General features: G+C 40.4%; 1 protein-coding gene across 1 annotated transcript; it reads left to right on the forward strand.

Moving 5' to 3' along the window:
* The first annotated feature begins 21382 nt into the window (after positions 1-21382).
* Positions 21383-23098, forward strand: LOC140180591 (uncharacterized). Its single transcript, XM_072221838.1, has 3 exons — positions 21383-21534; positions 22006-22268; positions 22587-23098. The coding sequence occupies exons 1-3, from the start codon at positions 21383-21385 to the stop codon at positions 23096-23098; spliced, it is 927 nt and encodes a 308-aa protein (XP_072077939.1).
* Positions 23099-23362: the final 264 nt, after the last annotated feature.

Below are 23362 nucleotides of genomic sequence, written 5' to 3' on the forward strand. Positions count from 1 at the left end.
GACTGTAAGTACCCGTAGAAAGGATTGGGCACGAAGCTTGGATGATGCTCTGTGGGCTTACAGAACAGCATTCAAGACTCCTATAGGGACCTCTCCGTACCAACTTGTGTATGGTAAGGCTTGTCACCTGCCCGTGGAATTGGAACATAAGGCCTACTGGGCAACCAGATTCCTAAACTTTGATGCCAAACTAGCTGGAGAAAAAAGATTGCTCCAACTGAATGAGCTAGAGGAATTCAGATTCACTGCTTTCAAAAATGCCAAGCTTTATAAAGAGAAATAAAAAAGATGGCATGACAGAAAGCTATCTTCTAGAATCTTTGAACCAGGACAAAAGGTTCTGTTGTTTAACTCTAGGCTCAGGCTATTCCCCGGGAAACTGAAGTCCCAGTGGAGGGGACCATATGTGATTACTGGTGTATCACCATATGGTTATGTGGAGCTTCAAGACATTGACTCTGATAGGAAGTTCATTGTTAATGGACAGAGAATCAAGAATTATCTTGAAGGTAATGTTGAGCAAGAATGCTCAAGGCTGAGGCTAGATTAAAAAGCTTAGCAAGGTCCAGCTAAAGACAATAAAGAAGCGCTTGCTGGGAGGCAACCCAGCCATTGGCATCACTTCCTCTAAGCATTTTGCCCTATTCTTGATTTTATTTGTTTATATAAAGTTCATTGATACCAAGGTAAAGGAGTCAATTGCATAAGTTTACAGGGTTACAGAAGGATTCAGCACACAAAACAGAGAAAAAGAGCTCACTGGCAAGAAAATGCCAGTAAGAGGCACAATTGGGCGTTCAACGCCCAAAAGAAGCATCCACTGGGCGTTAAACGCCAGAAAGAAGCATCTTCTGGGCATTGAACGCCAGAAAGAAGCTCCTTCTGGGCGTTTAACGCCAGATTTATAGCGTCCTAGGCGTTCAGAAAAATGCCCAGTGACAAAGGAGTTCCTGGCGTTCAACGCCAGAAAAAAGCAACAGCTGGGCGTTGAATGCCCAGGAGAAGCAGCAATTGGGCGTTAAACGCCCAAAACATGCAGCGTTTGGGCGTTTAACGCCAGGATGGTGGGGAGGAGGTAATTTTGTTTTTACTTCATATTTTTCATTTTAATTTTAATTTTCATGTTTCAATTCATGATTTCTTGCATAAACATGTTACAACCCCTGATTTCTAAAATCCCTAATTTCTAAAAACCCTACTTTAAAAATATCAAATGTATCTTAATCCATAAGCACAAATCCTTTTTTTTCAATCCAATTCAACTCTTTTTCAAATTTTCAAAACAAATCTATCTCTTTTCATTCTAAAATCTTTTCAACTAATCAATATCTTTTTCAAATCTCCATATTATCTTTTTCAAAAATCCAAACTTATCTTTTTCAAATATCTTTCATATCTTTTCAATTTTAAATTATATCCTTTCTTATCATACTTATTTCTTTTTAAATCATATCTTCTATCTTATCTTTCTCCTTATTTTCGAAAACCCACCCCCCTTCCCTTTTAAAAACACATTCGGCCTCCCTCCTCTCATCCACCATTCAACACTAGCTCTCCTTCTATCCCTCTCCTTTCTTTTCTTTTACTTGAGGACAAGCAAACCTCTAAGTTTGGTGTGTTTATCCGTGATCACTAAACCATACCCACTAAGATCATGGCTCCTAAAGGAAAATAACCCACTCCAAGAGGCAATAAAGAGAGTATTCCAAAACCACTTTGGAATCAAGGGAGGTTCTTAACCAAAGAACATTCAGACCATTACTACAAAATAATGGGTCTAAGATCAGTGATCCCAGAAGTCAAGTTCGATCTGAAAAAAGATGAATATCCAGAGATCCAAGAGCAGATTCGAAATAGGAACTGGGAAGTCCTAGCTAATCCTGAAACGAAAGTGGGAAGGAATATAGTTCAGGAATTCTACGCTAATCTGTGGCAAACAGACATGCAGAGAATATCTGGAACTGCCCTCTATGACTATCGAACTTTGGTCAAAGGAAAGATTGTTCACATCCATCCTGACAAAATCAGGGAGATCTTTAAGCTACCTCAGCTGAAAGATGACCCAAACTCCTTCAATAAGAGAATGATGAGAACAAACAAGGGCCTGGATAAGATTCTAGAGGATATATGCATCCCTGGAGCCAGGTGGACCACCAGCAACAAGGGTGTCCCAAATCAACTCAAGAGAGAAGATCTCAAACCAGTCGCCAGAGGTTGGCTGGACTTCATTGGACGTTCTATATTGCCCACAAGCAACCGTTCTGAAGTCACTGTTAAAAGAGCGGTGATGATCCATTGCATTATGTTGGGAAAAGAAGTAGAAGTTCATCAACTGATCCCATCTAAATTTTACATACTTGCTAACAAGAATTCCAAGGATGCTAGGTTGGCTTATCCAAGCTTAATCTCTATGCTCTGCAAAGATGCTGGAGTAAAGATGGGAATAACAGAGTATATCTCAGTGGAGCAACCAATCACTAAAATCACAATGGAAAAACAACAAATGCAGGATGACCCCACCAAGAGGAGGGCGCAAGAATTCCTCCCAGAAGTCCCTCGATTTGAATATTGGGAACAGCTTGAAGCATCTGTTACCAAGTTGCAAGAATCTATGGACCAAATAAAGGAAGAACAGCAAAATCAAAACAGTATAATTTGCAAACTGCTCAGGGAACAAGAAGAGCAAGGGCGTGACTTAAAGGAACTGAAGCGTCAGAAGTTGTCTCTTGAGGGACCAAGCACTCCACAGACTAGAGGAACATCCACATCCCAAACTCAAGGTTGTTGAGCCCTAATCTTAGCCTTAACTCTGTGATAATTGTTCTTATTTGAATTCTACCTTAGTAGTTATAGTAATAATTAGTAGTTATTTTATCTCCAATTAAGCCATAATTTATTTTTCTCATCATCATTAAACATGAATAAAATAGAAGATTTCCTTTAGGATAAGGAGGCAATATTTTTCGAGTTTTTAATACAAGAAATTCTAATTAATTACATGTGGTGGCAATGCTTTCTGCCTTCTGAATGAATGCTTGAACAGTGCATATGCCTTTGGAATTTGATGTTCTTGAATGTTAAATATGTTGGCTCTTGAAAGAATGATAAACATGAGACATGTTATTGGTAATCTGAAAAATCATAAAAATGATTCTTGAAGCAAGAAAAAGCAGTGAATACAAAGCTTGCAAAAAAAATAAAGCAAGCAAAAAAACCAATAACCCTTAAAACCAAAAGGCAAGGGTAATAAAAAGGATCCAAGGCTTTGAGCATCAGTGGATAGGAGGGCCTAAGGGAATCAAATCCTGGTCTAAGCGGCTAAACCAAGCTGTCCCTAACCATGTGCTTGTGGCGTGAAGGTGTCAAGTGAAAACTTGAGACTGAGCGGTTAAAGTCAAGGTCCAAAGCAAAAAGAAGAGTGTGCTTAAGAACCCTGGACACCTCTAATTGGGGACTTTAGCAAAGCTGAGTCACAATCTGAAAAGGTTCACCCAATTATGTGTCTGTGGCATTTATGTATCCGGTGGTAATACTGGAAAACAAAATGCTTAGGGCCACGGCCAAGACTCATAAAAGTAGCTGTGTTCAAGAATCAACATACTGAACTAGGAGAATCAATAACACTATCTGAATTCTAAGTTCCTATAGATGCCAATCATTCTGAGCTTCAATGAATAAAGTGAGATGCCAAAACTGTTCGGAAGCAAAAAGCTACTAGCCCCGCTCATTTAATTAGAATCTGAGCTTCACTCAAAAACTCTGAGATATTATTGTTTCTTGACTCATTTGTATTCTATTTTATTTGTCTAGTTTCTTGGGGACAAGCAACAGTTCAAGTTTGGTGTTGTGATGAGCGGATATTTTATACGCTTTTTGGGGTTAATTTCATATAGTTTTTAGTATGTTTTAGTTAGTTTTTAGTTTATTTTCATTAGTTTCTAGGCAAAATTCATAATTCTAGACTTTACTATGAGTTTGTGTGTTTTTCTGTAATTTCAGGTATTTTCTGGCTGAAATTGAGGGAGCTGAGCAAAAATCTGATTCAGGCTGAAAAAAGGACTGCTGATGTTGTTGGATCCTGACCTCTCTGTACTCGGAATGGAATTTTCAGAGCTACAGAAGTCCAATTGATGCGCTTCCAATTGCGTTGAAAAGTAGACATCCAGGGCTTTCCAGCAATATATAATAGTCCATACTTTGCGCAAGGATAGATAACGTAATCTGGCGTTCAACGCCAGTTCCATGTTGCAGTCTGGCGTCCAGCGCCAGAAACACGTTACAAGTTGGAGTTCAACGCCAGAAACAGGTTACAGCCTGGCGTTGAACGCCCAAAACAGCCCAGACACGTGAGAAGCTTTAGTCTCAGCCCTAGCACACACCAAGTGGGTCCCAAAAGTGGATTTCTGCACTATCTATCATAGTTTACTCATTTTCTGTAAACCTAGGTTACTAGTTTAGTATTTAAACAACTTTAAGAGATTTATTTTGTATCTCATGACATTCTAGATCTGAACTTTGTACTCTTTGACGGCATGAGTCTCTAAACTCCATTGTTGGGGGTGAGGAGCTCTGCTGTGTCTCGATGAATTAATGCAAGTATTTCTGTTTTCTATTCAATCACGATTGTTCCTATCTAAGATGTTCATTCGCGCCTTATTATGATGAATGTGATGATCCGTGACACTCATCACCCTTCTCAACTTATGAACGTGTGTCTGACAACCACTTCCGTTCTATATTAGATTGAATGAGTATCTCTTAGATTTCCTAATCGGAATCTCCGTGGTATAAGCTAGAATTCATCGGCAGCATCCTTGAGAATCCGGAAAGTCTAAACCTTGTCTGTGGTATTCCGAGTAGGATTCTGGGATGGGATGACTGTGACGAGCTTCAAACTCGTGAGTGCTGGGCGTAGTGACAGACGCAAAAGGATAGCAAATCCTATTCCCGTATGATCGAGAACCTATAGATGATTAGCCATGCAGTGACAGCGTATCTGGACCATTTTCACTGAGAGGAAGGATGGTAGCCATTGACAATGGTGATCCACCAACACACAGCTTGCCATAGGAGGGACGTGCGTGCATGAAGAAGAAGATAGGGAGAAAGCAGAGATTCAAAGGATAAAGCATCTCCAAAACTCCAACATATTCTCCATTACTGCATAACAAGTATTATTTGTGTTCTGCCCTTTTACTTTTTACAATTCAAACTAAAAGTTATTATTGATATTATATCCTGACTAAGAGTTACAAGATAACCATAGCTTGCTTCAAGCCAACAATCTCCGTGGGATCGACCCTTACTCACGTAAGGTATTACTTGGACGACCCAGTGCACTTGCTGGTTAGTTGTGCGAATTTGTGAAGAATTGTGATTTCCAATATCGTGCACCACCCCACCAATCAACCTTTAAGGGTTTTCGGCTCTTCTGTCACCTTACCTAACCCAAAGGGTGGAATCAATGCCATTACTTTGAGGTCCGGAACCAAACTGCAAGAGACGAGTCATGAGGAACCAAGCTCAAAGGAAGATATCCAAGTTGAAGACATTGTTGAGGTGGAGGATGTTGAAGAAGAGGAGGAAGTACAAGACATGATTGAAGAAGAAGCAGCTCAACCAGGGAATGGAGCACCAAAGGAAGCTCAAGTTACAAAAGAAGCCATTCCCATTCCATTTTCACACCTTGCTTGGAAATCCAGGAAGCAGATGGAGCTAGACCCCAAGATGGTGGAGATCTTAAAAAAGGTTGAGGTAACCATTCCCATTTTTGATACCATTCACCAGGTACCTAAGTATGCTAAGTTTCTAAAAGATTTATGCATGAATAAAGATAAAATACAGGATTTAGAAATTATTCCTCTAGGTAGCTCTATTTCTGCCTTAATGGGTGATATACCAGGAAAATATAGTGATCCAGGTCCATGCATGGTTACTATTACTATAGAAAGTGTAAAATTTTCTGACTGCATGTGTGATTTAGGCGCGTTTGTGAGTATTATGCCATTATCTGTATATGATTCCTTGAGGCTCCCTCCCTTAAAAAGGTTGGCAGCACGTTTTGTTTTGGCAGATAAAAGTATGATCCCGGTGGTAGCAATTGCTGAGGACGTGCTAGTGAGCATTAAGGGGCTAACATTCCCTACTGATTTCTATATTTTGGAGATGCCCCCTAATGACTCAGGAAGACCATCTTCCATCCTCCTTGGAAGGCCATTTTTGAAGACTTCAAGGTTCAAATTGGATGCATTCTCAGGAACTTACTCCTTTGAGATAGATGGCAGAGCAGTGAGTTTCAACCTGGATGAAGCTATGAAGCACCCTCCAGAAGATCATTCCGTCTTCTAGTGCAACATCATTGATGAAACTGTAGCTGTAGTTCACCAAGAAGAGGTAGAAGAGATGCACATAGAGCAAGGTGCAAGTGTGGGGAACCCCTCTGAACAAAATGAAGACACCTTGCCACCATCACTAGCTCCAGATGATCAAATGCCTAGCCATGAGCAGAAAATGAAGTTGAAGCCCCTTCCACCTCACCTCAAGTATGCTTACCTTGAGGATAATCAGAAGCTCCCAGTTATCATTGCAAGAGAACTCACTTCCCAACAGGAAGAGCAGCTGCTTAGTGTGTTGAGAAGATACAAAAAAGCAATTGGGTGGAGTTTGGCGGATATAGTATGCATTAGCCCTCAAGTTTGTGAGCACCGAATATTTTTAGAAGAGGGAGCAAGGCTTGTCTGTCAACCTCAGAGGCGGCTGAATCCCACCATCTTAGAAGTTGTCAAGAAGGAAGTGACCAGGTTGCTTGAAGCTGACATCATCTATCCAATCTCAGATAGTGAATGGGTTAGCCCAGTACAAGTGGTGCCCCAGAAGTCGGGAGTCACTACAGTGAGGAATGAGCATGGAGAACTCCTGACAACTAGAGTGCAGAACTACTGGAGGGTGTGCATTGATTACAGGCGCCTCAACGAGGCTACCCGCAAGGATCACTACCCCTTGCTATTCATTGATCAAATGCTTGATCGTCTATCAGGTAAATCACACTATTGTTTTCTAGATGGTTACACTGGCTATTTTCAAATTCATATAGCTCCTGAGGATCAGGAGAAAACTACTTTTACATGTCCCTTTGGAACGTATGCATACAAGAGGATGCCTTTTGGCTTATGTAATGCACTGGCTACTTTCCAAAGATGCATGATGAGTATTTTCTCAGATCTTCTTGAGAGCTATAGGAAAGTTTTCATGGATGACTTTAGTGTGTATGGTGATTCATTTAACCTTTGCTTGGATAGTTTAGCTAGAGTATTAGACAGGTGTGTTAGTTCAAACCTTGTATTAAATTTTGAAAATGTCATTTTATGGTAAAATAAGGTATTGTTCTAGGACACGTTGTTTCTAATACAGGTATTTCTGTAGATCCAGCAAAGATAGATGTCATTTCTAGTTTACCTTACCCCTCCTCCGTGAGGGAAGTTCGTTTGTTCCTTGGTCATGCAGGTTTCTACCGGAGATTTATCAAGGACTTCAATAAAGTAGCATTGCCTTTATCCAGATTACTATAGAAGGATGTTGAGTTCGAGCTAAGTGAGGACTGCATGAAAGCGTTTGATAAGCTAAAGATCGCCCTGACTCAAGCTCCGATTGTGAGAGGTCCAGACTGGAGCCAGCCATTTGAGATTATGTGTGATGCCTCCAACCATTCAGTAGGAGCAGCGCTGGCTCAGCGCGAAGGTAAGGACCCTTTTATAATTGCTTATGCTTCTAAGACTTTAGATGCTGCTCACTCTAATTATACTACCACTGAAAAAGAGCTTCTGGCTATTGTTTTTTCTTTGGATAAATTCCGAGTCTATCTACTTGGTACTAAGGTGGTAGTATACTCAGACCATGCAACTCTAAAAATATTTGTTAGCTAAAAAAGAGTCCAAACCAAGGTTAATACGTTGGATATTGTTGCTGCAAGAATTTGATTTAGAAATTAAGGATAGGAGTGGTTCCCAGAACCTAGTGGCGGACCACTTGAGTCGCCTAGAGCACATTAAGAATGACTTCACTCCGATCAATGATGCTTTTCCATTTGATAGCTTGTACGCAATATCTGAAGTAGTTCCTTGGTATGCACCTATAGCTAATTATCTAGTTAGTCATACCTTCCCTCCTAATTTTACTAAGGACCAAAAGGACAAGCAGAAAAGCGAGTCCAAATATTATATATGGGATGACCCATATCTATAGAGGTATGGTACTGACCAGATAATTAGGTGTGTGCCTCAATCAAAATTCTAGCCAATTTTAGAGGCCTTCCACTCTTTTGAGAGTGGTGGACATTTTGGCCCTCAAAGAACAGCTAGAAAAATTTTAGACTATAGATTCTGGTGGCCCACCCTTTTTAAGGATGCCACTGCCTTCTGTAAATCTTGTTCCCCATGCCAAAGGTTTGGAAATATATCCAAGAGGGATGAGATGCCCCAACAGCTTATGCTATTCTGTGAAATTTTTTATGTTTGGGGCATTGACTTCATGGGTCCATTTCCAAACTCTAGTGGTTACTTATACATACTGTTACCTGTAGATTATGTTTCTAAATGGGTAGGAGAAATTCCTACCCACACTGATGATGCTAACATTATTGTCTCCTTTGTTAGAAACCATATTATGTGTCGCTTTGGATTACTACGAGCAATCGTGAGTGATCAAGGCACTCACTTTTGTAATAGGAGATTAACACGTCTACTGGAAAAACATGACATTATGCACAAGGTAGCCACAACTTCTCATTCTCAGACCAATGGGAAAGTAAAGGTGTCTAACAGAGAGATAAAGCATATCCTGGAGAAGATTGTCAAGTATCACAAGAAGGACTGGAGCACCAGGCTTGTAGATGCACTCTGGGCTTATCGGACAGCATACAAGACACCCATAGGAATGAGTCCCTTCCGCCTAGTATACGGAAAGGCTTGTCACCTCCCAGTGGAGGTGGAACACAAGGCTTTCTGGACAATAAGGGAATGCAACATGGGATTTGAGAAGGCTGGTGCTGAAAGGAAGTTGCAACTAGTAGAACTAGAGACCCTTTGACTCGAAGCATATGACAACTCCAGACTTTACAAAGAGAAGGTGAAGGCTGTGCATGACAGGCATATCAAGAGAAGAGAGTTCAGACCTGGGGAGCTAGTTCTCCTTTACAACTCAAGGCTAAGGCTCATGACAGGCAAGCTGCGTTCGAGATGGGAAGGCCCCTATAGAGTAGAGAAGGCAGAGCCATATGGAGTCTTTCACCTGAGTCACCCCTCAAGCTCCAAATTCATTAGGGTCAATGGACATCGCTTGAAGCTGTACCATGGTGAGAAGCTAAAGCACAATAAGGAGCTAGAGATCTTCCTCTTGGAGGATCCACCAACAGCAGAAGACTAAGCTTATGGACCGTCCAACTTAAGGACGTAAAAGCAAAGTGCTAGGTGGGAGACAACCCACCATGGTATGATCATCCCTTTTTCATTCCTAGTTTTATTTTATTTTATTTTTCACAGTACTCTTCATAAATTCTGCATAATCATCTGCATTCTGCATTCTACATAAAAAAAGTGTGAGTGACGTGCAAGCATCGCTGACGCATATGCGTCATGCGTGACATCGCAACACCAAGGAAGTAAACAGAAAGTTAGGCAGGATTGGTGCTGGAAGCGTGCTTTGTGTACAAGCAAGCCCACGTGTACGCGTCTCTCATGCGTACACGTCACTCGTGTTTTCAGCAGACCATGCGTAAGCGTCCCTGACGCGTACGCGTGACCCTGGAAATCAGCGTAAATGTGTGTTTGGCCAGGGAGTCATGTTGGTGTGGGGCTGGAACTGTGCTAGAAGCACAGACCCTATCATGCGTACGCGTCCCTGATGCGTGCGCGTCATTTTTCCTTAATAGCCACCCATGCGTGCGCGTACCTGATGCACACGCTGATGAAGAAGCATTTTAACGGTTTAGAAATTCACTAATGAAATCTCGTTGTAAAGTATAGTTTCTAAACCAACAATAATCCTTTCATACAAAAATTTGTTTGTCACTAATACAAAACCCTAAATTTATAAACTGAAGTATTGGAACCTCGAGTCGTTCTCCCTAGGAATTACAACAAAGTGTCTTGTTATTGGTTATGGAGTATGTTTTGGGGTTTTTGAGATGATAGACAAGAAATATAAATGGTAAAGAAAATAAACTAACAAAAAGGTCTTGGCAAGGTTTGGTGGTCAAGGATCTCTATCCTTATTACTAACCACAACATGAGAATTGGCAAGGATCAATCCCACTAAGTCATCCCCTAACTAATAGTAGAGGAAAGTCAAGTGAGCTATATCAATCCAAGTCCATAAGTCCTAGTTCTCCACTAAATCAATTAGTGAGATCTAGCGTTAATGGCTCCCAATCGTCAATCACTTGGACATTAGTAACTCAAGAGTTCCTAAGTTACCTTCCCAAGCCAAGAGCATAAAATTCTACTCTAAAATCCAACCAAGCATTTTATCAAACACTTGGAAGGCATAGAAGGAAAGCATAGTAAAATTACAAGAAAAGTAAATCTACACTACCTAATTGCAAGGAATTAAACAACAACAAAGCGAAACATGAATCATAAATTGCATTAAAAGGAAAAGGAAAGAACAAAAGTGCATCAACATAAAAGTAGAGAATTACAAGAATTAAATGCTAAACTAGAGAGAAGAGATGTAGAAGAAGAAGAATTACAAAAGGAAAAGTAAATCAAAGCATGAAATTAACCTAGATCTAAGAATTTTCTAATCTAGATCTAACCTACTCCTAATTCTAGAGAGAAGAGAGAGCTTCTCTCTCTAGAAACTAACTAAAGCATGATAAAACTAAAATAAAACTCACTAACTAACTATGTGTCTCATCCCTCTTCAATCTTTGGGTTAAATAGCATCAGAAATGAGTTGGATTGGGCCCAAAATGCCTTAGAATTCGCTGGCCACGAGTTGCATTAAGTGAATTATATGCAACCATCGGTGTGTACGCGTACCGTGCGTGTGCGCACCATATCCGCGGTGAAAATATGACAAATCTTATATCATTTCAAAGCCCTAGATGTTAGCTTTCCAACGCAACTAGAACTGCATCATTTGGACCTCTGTAGCTCAAGTTATGGTCAATTAAGTGCGAAGAAGTCGGGCTTGACAGCTCTTGCGATTCCTTCATTTCTTCATGAGTTCTCCATTTTTACATGCTTTTCCTTCATTCCCTTGATCCAATCCTTGCCTCCTAAATCTGAAATCACTTAACAAACATATCAAGATATCTAATAGAATCAAGGTGAATTAAATTTAGCTATTTTAAGACCTAAAAAGCATGTTTTCACTCTTAAGCACGATTAAAGGAGAAGTTATAAAACCATGATATTTCATTGAATAAATGTGGGGAAAGGTTATCAAAATGCTCTAAATTCAACACAAGATAAAACCTACAAATGGAGTTTATCACACGCGTTGTATGCATTGTTGGCTCCCGCGCGTTTCAACCCGAGAGTTGTGTGTGATCGGAGCTAGCCTCGCGCGATTCGCACAATCAAAGGCATGCGCACGCGTGCCAGACGCTTACGCATCACTATTAAAATTTTGCAACCCACGCGTACACGTGCTGTACGTGTACGCGTCACATGCGATGCACAATTAAAGCAGTACGCCGCCTGATTTCCATTCTTCCCTCCCCCAATCCTAATTCTCTTTCCATCATAATTCTTTCTTCTTTCTTCTTCCTTCTTTCTTCTTTATTCCCTCTTCCTCTCTACTACTTTCTTCCTCCCTTTTTCATCTTCTACATCAGGTTCTTTTCTTTTCTCCTTTACTCTTTCATTCTTCTTTTAATTATTGCATTTACTTATTTTTCTTTCTTCTCAATCTTTCTTTTAACTTCATTATTTATGGTTTCTTTTTCTTTCTTTTCTCATGCATTTTTATGTGGGTGTTGCAATTTTATTTGGGTACTACTTTTAAGCTTGTGGATACTATGAGGAGTGATTTGATAATTGACATTTGGTTTTAGCTCTCATATACATTAGGATACATTATTTTCATTCCTATTTCAACTTGCACACCAAGTGTTTGTGAAAAAGCTTTTATGGCACTTTGAATCCAATCTTATTTTACTCTTACACTCTAATGCCTCTTTCTCACAACACTTGTCCTCCACATGTATTTGGATTTATCATTCACAATTGTCATCATAAAAAGTGCTCTTTCCTTGGCACATTTAATATTTGATGCTTGAGTTATGCCTCTCATGCCTATTACTTGCATACTTTTACCTTCTTGCATCTAATTATTCTGAATTGCCTTCTTGATCTTAATTGATGTCTTACCTACATGCTGTAGCTACCATGTATTTAGGCTATTTTCTCTTCTTTGGCATTCATTATCACTTGGAATTCTCTTCCTCCAATTTTTCATTATATATATCTTTCACAGTCTTTCTCTCTCTTTCTTCCTTAGGCATGGGTACCAAGAAAGGCAAAGAGAAAGCCACTAACAAGCCACCGGCAAGGAGAGGAACCAAGAGAGCACCGGCTAAGGCGCTTCCATCTACAAGCGTAAAGCCACCAACCAAGCAGGTGAAAAGGATTATTAAAATTGATAAATCAGAGAAAGCCTTTCCCGCACGGAACTCCACACGGTTCACTAACTGCTACTGCGAACAGATGTTCCCCATCCTAGCTGAGAGGAACTACAATAATGAGCACCTACTCATTGTTCCAACACACTTTGTTGATTTTGTGGAGCCCCGAATCGAGAGAAGACAGTGGAAATTTTTAAGGAGGAAGCCGCGGGAGGTCAACTTATCATGGGTAGTTGAATTCTACTCTAACTTCTACTCGCCTACCCTGCAGACTGTCTATGTTCGTCAGCAGCAAGTCCCTGTCTCTGAGAGTGCCATACAGCGAGCACTGGATCTTCCACCTAGTCCAGAGAGATTGGATGCATATTAAGAAGCCTCTCTTAAGCGTCAGATGTATCAGTTCGACTGGTATAGCATCCTTGGAGTTATAGCCCAACCTGGCAGCACCTGGATCTATGGGCCTCATCAGTCAAAATCCAAGAGCATCTCAGCCCAGTCACTTACCTTGGAGGCTCGCGTGTGGGCACAGATTATGTCCCACTATATCTTTCCGAGCACTTACGAGTCGACCTTCACAGCAGACATGGCTGTTCTCCTCTGGTGCATCCTGACAGAGCAACCCTTCAACCTACCCTGACACATCCGGCAAGCAATGGGACATGTACAGATTAAGGATAATCTGCCTTTCCGTGTCTTGGTTTCGGATTTAGTCTCTGCAGTAAGTGTGTCCTATCGGGCAGGAGACACGAAGGTCATGATCCCTAGAGCCGACCAGTATGTCCCGAATGGGAAGTACATCAGGCCACCAGTTCCCTTTGCGAGCTGGCCGGCAGGCCCATCTTTGGATACTCCTCCTTCTTCTACTCCACCATCATCCACACCACAAGCCACATCCACCCATCAGATGTTCCTTCAAATCATCGAGAGGTTTGACCGGCAGGACCGGCGAATGGAGCAAATAGAGCGCCGTAACAAGCGCTGATACAACTACCTGAAGGACCTCATAGTTGGTACTCACCCACCTCCAGAACAGAAGAACACTCCGGACTCCCCTTCATCTAGTAGCATAAGAGAATCAAGTGTAGAAGCATGAAATTGTAAAGAGAACAAGATTAGAACAATAATTAAAACCTAGATCTAAGATGAAAATAAGCCTAAGAACCCTAATTCTAGAGAGAAGAGGGAGCTTCTCTCTCTAGAAACTAAACTACATGATGCTATTCTACAACTAAGTTCTCCCCCTTGCTAAATCTTCAATTCTACATCAAATACCATCAGAAACAAGTTGGATTTGGGTCTGGGCAGCTCAGAAATTGCCCCCAGTATTTTGTCTTTAAGTGGGTCACGTGCGAGCATCAACGCGTACGCGTGGGTTACGCGTGCGCGTCGCTTGGCGAAATTCCTATCCATGCGTACGCGTCATGTACGCGTACGCGTCGCCATGCAACTTCACTTCCACGCGTGCGCGTTTGTTGCGCATACGCATGGGTTGATGTACTCTAAATCTTTGTTTCCTCATAAATTCTCCACTTTGTATGCTTTTCTCCTCATTTCTTCCATCCAAAACTTGCCTTATGGACCTGAAATCACTCAACATACACATCAAGGCATCGAATGGAATTAAAGTGAATTAAAATCACCAATTTAAGGGCGTAAAAAGTATGTTTTTACACTTAAGCACAATTTAAGGGAGAATTATAAAACTATGCTATTTCATTGAATAAATGTGGGAAAATGTGATAAAATCTCCTAAAATAAGTACAAAATAAACCACAAAATTGGGGTTTATCAAGAACTTGTTTATTTTTAACCAAGTAGATTGAAACATATTAGCATATAGTTGCATTCACATACATAGGTTGCATCTCATGAGTCTTACTTTCTCCCATTCATTCTTTTGTCTCCTTGAGCTTAGCATGAGGACATGCTAATGCTTAAATGTGGGGAGATTGATAAACCACTATTTTATGGTTTATCTTGTGCTTATTTGAGTGGTTTTTATCAAGTCTTTGCACACTTATTCATACAATTTGCATGATTTTACAATCCCTTCCCAATTCTGTTCTATGGTTGAAAACTTGCTTCCTAAGTCTTTAAATTGTGTATTTTAATTCCCCTTTATACCATTCGATGCCGTGATCTGTGCGTTAAGTATTTTCAGGCTTTATAGGGCAGGAATGGCTTAGAGGATGGAGAGAAAGCCTGCAAAAATGGAAGGAGCATAAGAAATAAAGGAGACAACCAGCGAGGAGCGACATGCACGGCTCACGCGTGCGCGTGATTTAAAGATCTGCACAGTCACGCGTGCGCGTACCTGACGCGTACGCGTGACACGTGAAGAAGACCATCGACGCGTACGCGTGACTGACGCGTACGCGTGACATGCGCCACGTGCAGAAAATGTAGAAGATGCTGGGGGTGATTTTGGGATGAGTTTGGACCCAGTTTTTGGCTCAGAAACACAGACTAGAGCCAGGGGACAAGCAGAGACTCAAGACACATTCTCATTCACACAGTTTTTAGTTTTAGTTTTGAATCTTAGAGAGAATATACTACTTCCTCTAGGTTTCTTCACACTCATAGTTTTTAGAGTTTATGCTATTGATTTGGATTTGAAAAGAGTTACTACCTCCGTTGAAGTTGCCAATATTCTAGTTTGTTTCCCTATTCTCTTGCTCTTTTAATCACTCATTAACCCTGTTCAGATATGGATGTTTATGGTTTTGGAATTTATTAATGCAAAGAACTATTTTTACCTTTAATTGATTTTCAGTTATTATTTTATTTAGTTTATCATGTCTTCTTTTTATTCCTTTCATATTCCTGTGAAAGTTGTATTCATGTCAATGGAGTAGACTCCTAACTTAACTTGGGAGTTGATTAAAAGGAAACCCTTGAGTTGGAATAATCAAGTGCAATTAGGACTTGGAAGTTGTTGGCTAGCTCTCTAGTCACTAACGCTAATCCTTCCATAGGAGAGGATTGGGACTTGTGAATTGGAGCTGGTTCAGTTACTTGACTCTCCTTTATTCGGTAAGGGATAACTAAGTAAAAATAACAACCTATTACCATACACTTGGGAAAATCCAACAAGGATCGAACTTCCAATTAATCTTCTCCAGGTCAATGCTTTTATTCTAATTATATAAATTCTCTCATTAATTCTCATTGCTTTAATTAATAATCATTTTAATTTCCCGTTCTCCAACCCTAAAAATTCTCAGAAAATTCCTGACTAATAAAATAGCACTCTTTTGTCAACTCGTTGGGAGACGACCTGAGATTTCTACTCCCAGTATTTTTATTTAAATTTGTGACAACCCTTTTAAATTGATAAGCGGGATTTTTGTCGGTTAAGAACTGTACTTGCAACGCTGTTCTTATTATAAATTCTGAATTGGCAATTTTTCGCCACGTTAGTGACATAAAACTCCGTTAGACAGGAGTAATTGAGGTTCCTGTCGCTCTGAGGGCTAGAACCATAAGAGCATCAGTATCTGATCTGGAAGATCCAACCTTGTCTATGGTGTTTTAAGTAGGATCACCAAGCGATTGAATTGCGTGCACTTCACCCTCTCCCAGATTGATCTAGTCTATTCGGATGTTTGGTCTGGACCTGAGGAGATTAGTGACCACGACCAAAGGCCTAATCACTTACAGCCTTGCCATTGAATGAATCATTCATCATTGGAATAGTGGATATGATGTATTAATCCAGAAGAAGAAGTATCTCCGAAGCCTTAACTGATTCGCTATTACTGTCTTCACATTAATCAATTATCGTTTTGTTATTACTTGTTTATGTGCCTACAACAATCAACAACTATATTCTATTCACCTGATTGAGATCTGCAGGGTAACCACAGCTTGCTTAATCCGGCAATCCTCGTGGGATTCGACCCTCACTCATCTGAGGTATTACTTGGACAACCCAGTGCACTTGCCGGTTAAGTTATGTGGAGTTCAATTTCGTGCACCAAGTTTTTGGTGCCGTTGCCGGGGATTGTTTGTGATTGACAAACTAACGGTTGTCTTATTCCTTAGATCAGGCACTTTTTACTGTTTCTCTTTTAATTTTGTTTCTTGCTTTATTAATTTTAAAAATTATTCAAAAAAAATAATCTCATCTTTTTCTTTTATTTGAGTCATGTGTCAGTTTTTAAGTTTGGTGTCTCTTTGTGTTTTTCTTTTCTTAAGTTTTTGAAAAGTGTTCTTGAGTGTTCTTCATTGTGTTCGAATTGTTCTTGGTATTTTTCTTTGTTTGATCTTAAAATTTTTAAGGTTGGTGTCCTTTTGTGTTTTTCCTCAAAAATAAAAAAATTTCGAAAATTATAGCCTTTGATTTCAAAATTTTAAGTTTAGTGTCTTTTAGTGTCTGTCTTTTTAATTTTTCAAATTTCAAAATTCAAATTTCAAAAGTTAAATTCAAAACCTTTTAAATTTTTTAAATTTTTAATTAAACATATCTCTAGGAGATCTATACTGTGACATAGAGAGTCTCATCCTTTCCTGCCTATCGTCAGTACAAACAGAGGTAGGAAGAGTCCACTATGGACCTAACCGGGAATGCACAACCCTGAAAGACCCTGGGGTCTTATACAGCCCCCACTCCTGACTTTTATGAAAGAAGCATTTGCATACGCCCTATTTGAGCAGCAAATTTCGAGCTCAACCCATAACTCATAACTTTAGTGCAGCAAAACTGCTAGTTCCAGGGACTCCCACAGGAGGAGCCCACATATTTTCTTGCGAAATTCCTACGGATTTCCGACACAGTACAAGATGAAGGAATAAACCAGAACGTTTGTAGGTTGCTAGTATTCCCATTTGCTGTGAAAGGTCAAGCAAAGAGGTGGTCGGACAACCAACCCAAGTCAAGCTTGAACACATGGAATAAACTAGTAGACAAATTTCTAAGCCAATACTTTCCCCCAAGGAAGTTAACCCAACTAATACTAGATATTCTAAATTTCAAACAAGAAGAGAGTGAATCTCTTTATAATACTTGGAGGAGGTACAGAATGATGCTACAGAAATGTCCCATCAAAATATTTTCAAAATGGGTGAAACTGGACATCTTTTATTATGGACTCTTTGACAGAGCCAAAATATCCCTAGATCATTCTGCAGGAGGTTCTATTCACATGAAAAAGACAGTTGAAGAGGCTCATGAGCTTATTGAGATAGTCACCAGTAACCAACATCTATATTCGTCTGGTAAAACTGTAGTAAACAGAGAGGTCAAGGCAATATTCACTGAACCAGACCCTTCTAAACAGGATGAATCCCTCACACAGCAACTAAGCTCACTCACACAGCAACTGCTAAGTTTGCAATTGCAAGAAACCCGTGCTTCCGATAAGACAATAGAGGCACGACTGAATCAGGCTGAACTACACTTATCTAACCAGATAAGAGAAGAGTGCCAAGCCATCCAGTTGAGGAGTGGAAGGACACTAAATAGCCAATCTCATGACAGTGAGAAGCAAGGAAAGAGGGAATATCAGAGAATAGAAAAACAACATCCAAAGCCATGATCTAGGGCATTGAACGCCCAGACGAGAGCAATACTAGCATTCAATGCTCCCCATGGATCAGAGATGGTGTCCAACGCCCAATTGAGGGTGATAATGGCATTCAACGCCAGGAAGGGAGTAGCCTGGGCGTTGACCGCCCAGTTGGGGAACCATAAGCAGGTGCCCATTTAATGAACATCCCATCTCAGTCAGCTAGTACTCCTCAGTCTGGCATTAGAGACACTCCTTCTATACCTCTCAGTATACCTGAGTACAGAAATAGAATGCCATACCCACAAAAACTCCGCTAAGCAGAAAATGATAAATAGTTTGCTAGATTTGCAGACTACCTCAGGACATTGGAAATCAAAATCCCAATTGCAGAAGCTCTTGAACAAATACCCTCTTATGCCAAGTTCATGAAGGACATATTAAGCCACAAGAAAGACTGGAGGGAAGTAGAGGTAGTCTTCCTCACCGAAGAGTGCAGTGCAGTCATCTAGAGGGACCTACCGAAAAAGCTCCAAGATCCTGAAAGCTTTGTGATACCCTGCAATTTTGGAGACGCCTGAACAAGGAGGGCTCTATGTGATCTTGGGGCGAGTATCAACTTGATACCATCCTCCTTGATAAAGAAACTCGAACTGATTTGAGAAGTCAAGCCCACCCACATATGCCTTCAGTTAGCTGACAGATCGGCCAAGATTCCATCAAGAGTAATCGAAGACTAATTGTAAAGGTTGGACCCTTTGCATTCCCTACAGAATTTGTAGTCTTGAATATGGAAGAATACAAGAATGTGTCCATTATTCTAGGGAGGCCTTTTCTGGCCACAGGAAGAACCCTCATTGACATGGAAAAGGAGAGAGTGACCCTGAGAATCAATGATGACGAGTTTGTGTTGGATGCCACCAAGGCCATGCAATACTCTGATACACCAGAGGAATGCATGAAAATTGACATCATCGATTTCTTGGTAGAAGAGATCCATACAGCTGAAAGCCTAGAGGAAGACCTGATTGACATCTTTAACGATGCCAGCCATGACCAAGAGGCGTCAAGAGAGCAGAAGAAGGAGTTGGAGGCCCCCCTAGGTGGAGGATGGACCTTTTAAACTCGAGCTCAAACCACTACCATCATCCTCGAAATATGTATTTCTTGGAGATGCCAACACTTACCCTAAGATCATAAGTTCTTCCCTGAAGCAACAAGAGGAAGAAGCACTAATTCAAGTGCTAAAGTCACTGACGTTAGGATTTTTGCCAGTAAAGAATGTCATAAAAACAGTCGCGTTGTAGATATAGTCTCTAAACCGACAGAAATCCCTTCGTACAAAGGTTTTGTTTGTCACAAGTAACAAACCCCTTTAAAATTGATAACCGAGTATTTAAACCTCGGGTCGTCTTCTCAAGGAATTGCAGGGAGGTGTTCTTATTATTGATTATGAAAAAGTGTGTTTTTGGGGAATGTTGAGTTTGGGCAATGGGCACAGGTATATTTAAATGACAAGTAAAATATATAAATAACTGTAAAATAAACTCTTGGCAAGGTATAAGAACTGGAAGTCCTATCCTGGTTATCCTTATCAATTGTAATGAGAATTGGATTTCTCTCCCACTTGTTAACCTCTAACTATGAAGGTAAGTTAAGTGGATGAATTAATTCTGATTCCTCAGGTCCTAGTCTTTCCTTGAGAAAGGCTAGAGTTATTGGAACTTGAATTAATGAGATGAAGAAATCCAATTTTCAATCAACAATGAGTTTGATAACTCAAGTGTCTCCAATGACTCAACCAAAGCCAAAAGAGAAGAGAATCTACTTGAATGAAAATAACTTGGATAAACACAGAGCATTAATAAATTAAAGAGAGCAATCATAAGTCTGAAATACCTCAAATTATATTAAATAAAATATTTAAATCATAAAATGGAAAAGTTCATAAATTAAATTGGAAAAATAAATAAAAATAAAGAACCTAGGATTGAGAGTCACTCCTAAATCTAAGAGAAATCCTAAATCCTAATCCTAAGAGAGAGGAGAGAACCTCTCTCTCTAAAAACTACATCTACTCCTAAAATTGTGAATTATGGAAGTGTCCTTATGAATGGATGTATTCCCCCACTTTATAGCCTCTAATCTGTGTTTTCTGGGCTGCAAACTGGGTCAAAAACAGTCCAGAATTCGCTGGTTTCGAATTTTGCCACGCTGGATTTCCGTCACTGCGACGCGGCCGCATGGATCACGCGGTCGCGTTGTCTAGCGTCAGAGGAACTATAGCATATTATATATCAAATCGAAGCCCCGGACAGAGAGGTCAGGCTGGACAGCTTAGCAATTTTTCCAACTTCTTGCATTCCTTCCACTTTTGCATGCTTTCTTCCTATCCTCCAAGCCATTCCTGCCTTATAATATCTGAAATCACTTAACACACGTATCAAGGCATCTAATGGTGATAAGAGAGGATTAATAATAAGCAAATATAAGATCAAAGAAGCATGTTTTCAATCAAAGCACATAATTAGGAAGGCAAATGTAAAACCATGCAAATAGTATGAATAAGTGGGTAAAGAGTAGATAAAAACCACTCAATTGAGTACAAGATAAACCATAAAATAGTGGTTTATCAGTCACACAAAACAGCTCTCGGCTGGACCATAAGCAATTTAAAAGGGATTAGTCTAACCCAATGCATGCACAAGATCCGGATAAAGGATGATGCCACACCAGTGGTACAACCACAAAGGCGACTGAATCCAGCCATGAAGGAAGTCGTGTAGAAAGAAGTTACTAAAATGTGGGAGGTAGGGATTATCTATCCCATCTCTGATAGCCCCTGGGTGAGTCTTGTCCAGGTTGTCTCCAAGAAAGGAGGGATGACGGTAATCCCCAATGAAAAGAATGAGATAATCCCCACACGAATAGTGACTAGTTGGCATTTGTTCATTGATTATAGAAGACTCAATAACGCCACCAAAAAGGATCAAGAGAGAACAGCATTCACCTGCCCATATGGAGTGTTTGCTTACAGGAGAATGCCATTTGGCCTCTGTAACCCACCTGCCACCTTTCAGAGGTGTATGCTCTTTATTTTCTTAGACATGGTTGAGAAATTTCTTGAATTATTCATGGATGATTTCTTTGTCTTTGGGAATTCATTTGACTCCTGCCTCAATCACCTAGCCCTAGTTCTGAAATGATGCCAAGAAACTAACTTAGTTTTAAACTGGGAAAATTCAACTTCATGGTAACTGAGGGCATTGTTCTTGGACATCGGATTTCAGACAAGGGGATAGAGGTGGATCAGGCTAAAGTTGAAGTCATTGAACGATTACCAACACCGAACAATGTCAAAGCAATCAGAAGTTTCTTAAGGCATGCAGGGTTCTACAAGAGGTTCATAAAAGACTTCTCCAAGATTGCAAAACCCTTGTGCAACCTCCTACCCACTGACACCCTTTTTATCTTTGGTGAGGATTGCTTACATGCCTTTGAAACTCTGAAAACCAAGCTTATCTCTGCACCCATCATTTCTGCACCCAACTGGGACTTACCCTACGAACTGATGTGTGATGCCAGTGATCACGAAATTGGTGAAGTCTTGAGACAAAGAGATGATAAGCTATTTCATGTCATTTATTACGCCAGTCGTGTCTTAAATGACGCACAAAGAAACTACATTACCATAGAAAAGGAGTTACTTGCAGTGGTCTATGCCATTGACAAGTTTAGATCCTATTTAATAGGGTCCAAGGTCATTATCTACACTAACTATGCTTCTCTCAAATACCTTCTCTCCAAACAGGATTGTAAGCCCAAGTTGATAAAATAGGTATTACTCTTGCAAGAATTTGATATTGAGATCAGGGACAAGAAAGGATCCGAAAATCAAGTGGCTGGCCATTTGTCTCGGATTGAACCTGTAGCAGAGATACCCCATCCCGATACGGAAATATCCGAAACCTTTCCTGATGAACAACTCCTTGCAATATCCAAAGCTCCATGGTTTGCAGACATTGCAAATTATAAAGCAATAAGGTTCATTCCCTCAGAATATAGTAGACAACAAGTTCGAAACTTATTCATGATGCTAAATACTACTTATAGGATGAATGATACCTTTTTAGACGGTATAATCCGGCGTTGCGTCTCTGAGGAAGAAACACAGCAAATCCTATGGCATTGCCATAGCTTGGATTATGGAGGACATTTTGGAGGTGAGCATATAGCAACCAAGGTCCTACAGAGCGGCTTCTATTGGCCAACGCTTTTTAAGGACTCACGGGACTTTGTCCGCAACTATGACAGTTGTCAGAGAGCTAGAAATCTCCCTCACAACCACGATATGCCTCAACAAGGAATCTTAGAGATCGAGGTGTTTGATGTTTGGGGCATAGACTTCATGGGGCTGTTTCTGCCCTCATTTTCAAACACCTACATCCTTGTAGCCGTGGACTATATGTCTAAATGGGTTGAGGCAATCACATTACCCACTAATGACACTCGGGTGGTTATGAAATTCCTCCAGAAATACATTTTCAGCAGATTCAGTGTCCCGAGGACCCTGATTAGTGATGGAGGCAGCCATTTTTGTAATAAACAACTCGACTCCATCCTTCACTGCTATGGTATCCGCCACAGAGTAGTAACTCTATATCACCCACAGACGAATGGACAAGCCAAAGTTTCTAACATGGAGCACAAAATAATCCTAGAGAGGACAGTTGGTACCTCAAGGAAAGATTGGGCAAGAAAGCTTGACGATACCCTCTGGGCATACAGAACAGCTTTCAAGACTCCCATTGGCATGTCACCCTACCAACTAGTCTATGGCAAGGCATGTCATTTACTAGTGAAACTGAAACATAGAGCCTATTGGGCAACTACATTTCTCAACTTTGATACCAGGGCTACAGGAGACAAGAGATTGCTCCAGTTAAATGAGTTAGATGAATTCTGACAATAAGCATTTAACAATGCCAAAATTTACAAGGAAAGGGCCAAGAAATGGCATGACCAGAAGATTTCCTTAAGAATCTTCGAGCCAGTTCAAAAAGTTTTACTCTTCAATTCCAGACTCAAGCTTTTCCATGGGAAGCTTAAGTCAAGATGGTTGGGGCCATTTTCGGTCACCAACATATCACCTTATGGTCATATAGAGCTCTAGGACAGACACTGGTGCACGAATCTCCACCCTTTCGTACAACTGTACCAGCAAGTACAC

The sequence above is a fragment of the Arachis hypogaea genome, chromosome 17, assembly GCF_003086295.3.
Source record: "Arachis hypogaea cultivar Tifrunner chromosome 17, arahy.Tifrunner.gnm2.J5K5, whole genome shotgun sequence".
Classification (NCBI taxonomy): domain Eukaryota; kingdom Viridiplantae; phylum Streptophyta; class Magnoliopsida; order Fabales; family Fabaceae; genus Arachis; species Arachis hypogaea.

Bases quoted from the DNA above. Each gene is read 5' to 3' on its own strand.
- LOC140180591 (XM_072221838.1), top strand. From the start codon at position 21,383: ATGGTAACTGAGGGCATTGTTCTTGGACATCGGATTTCAGACAAGGGG. The intron at 21,535-22,005 runs GTTCATAAAAGA...TATTGAGATCAG, and splicing joins CATGCAGGGTTCTACAAGAG to GGACAAGAAAGGATCCGAAA. The intron at 22,269-22,586 runs GTATAATCCGGC...ACATCCTTGTAG, and splicing joins GAATGATACCTTTTTAGACG to CCGTGGACTATATGTCTAAA.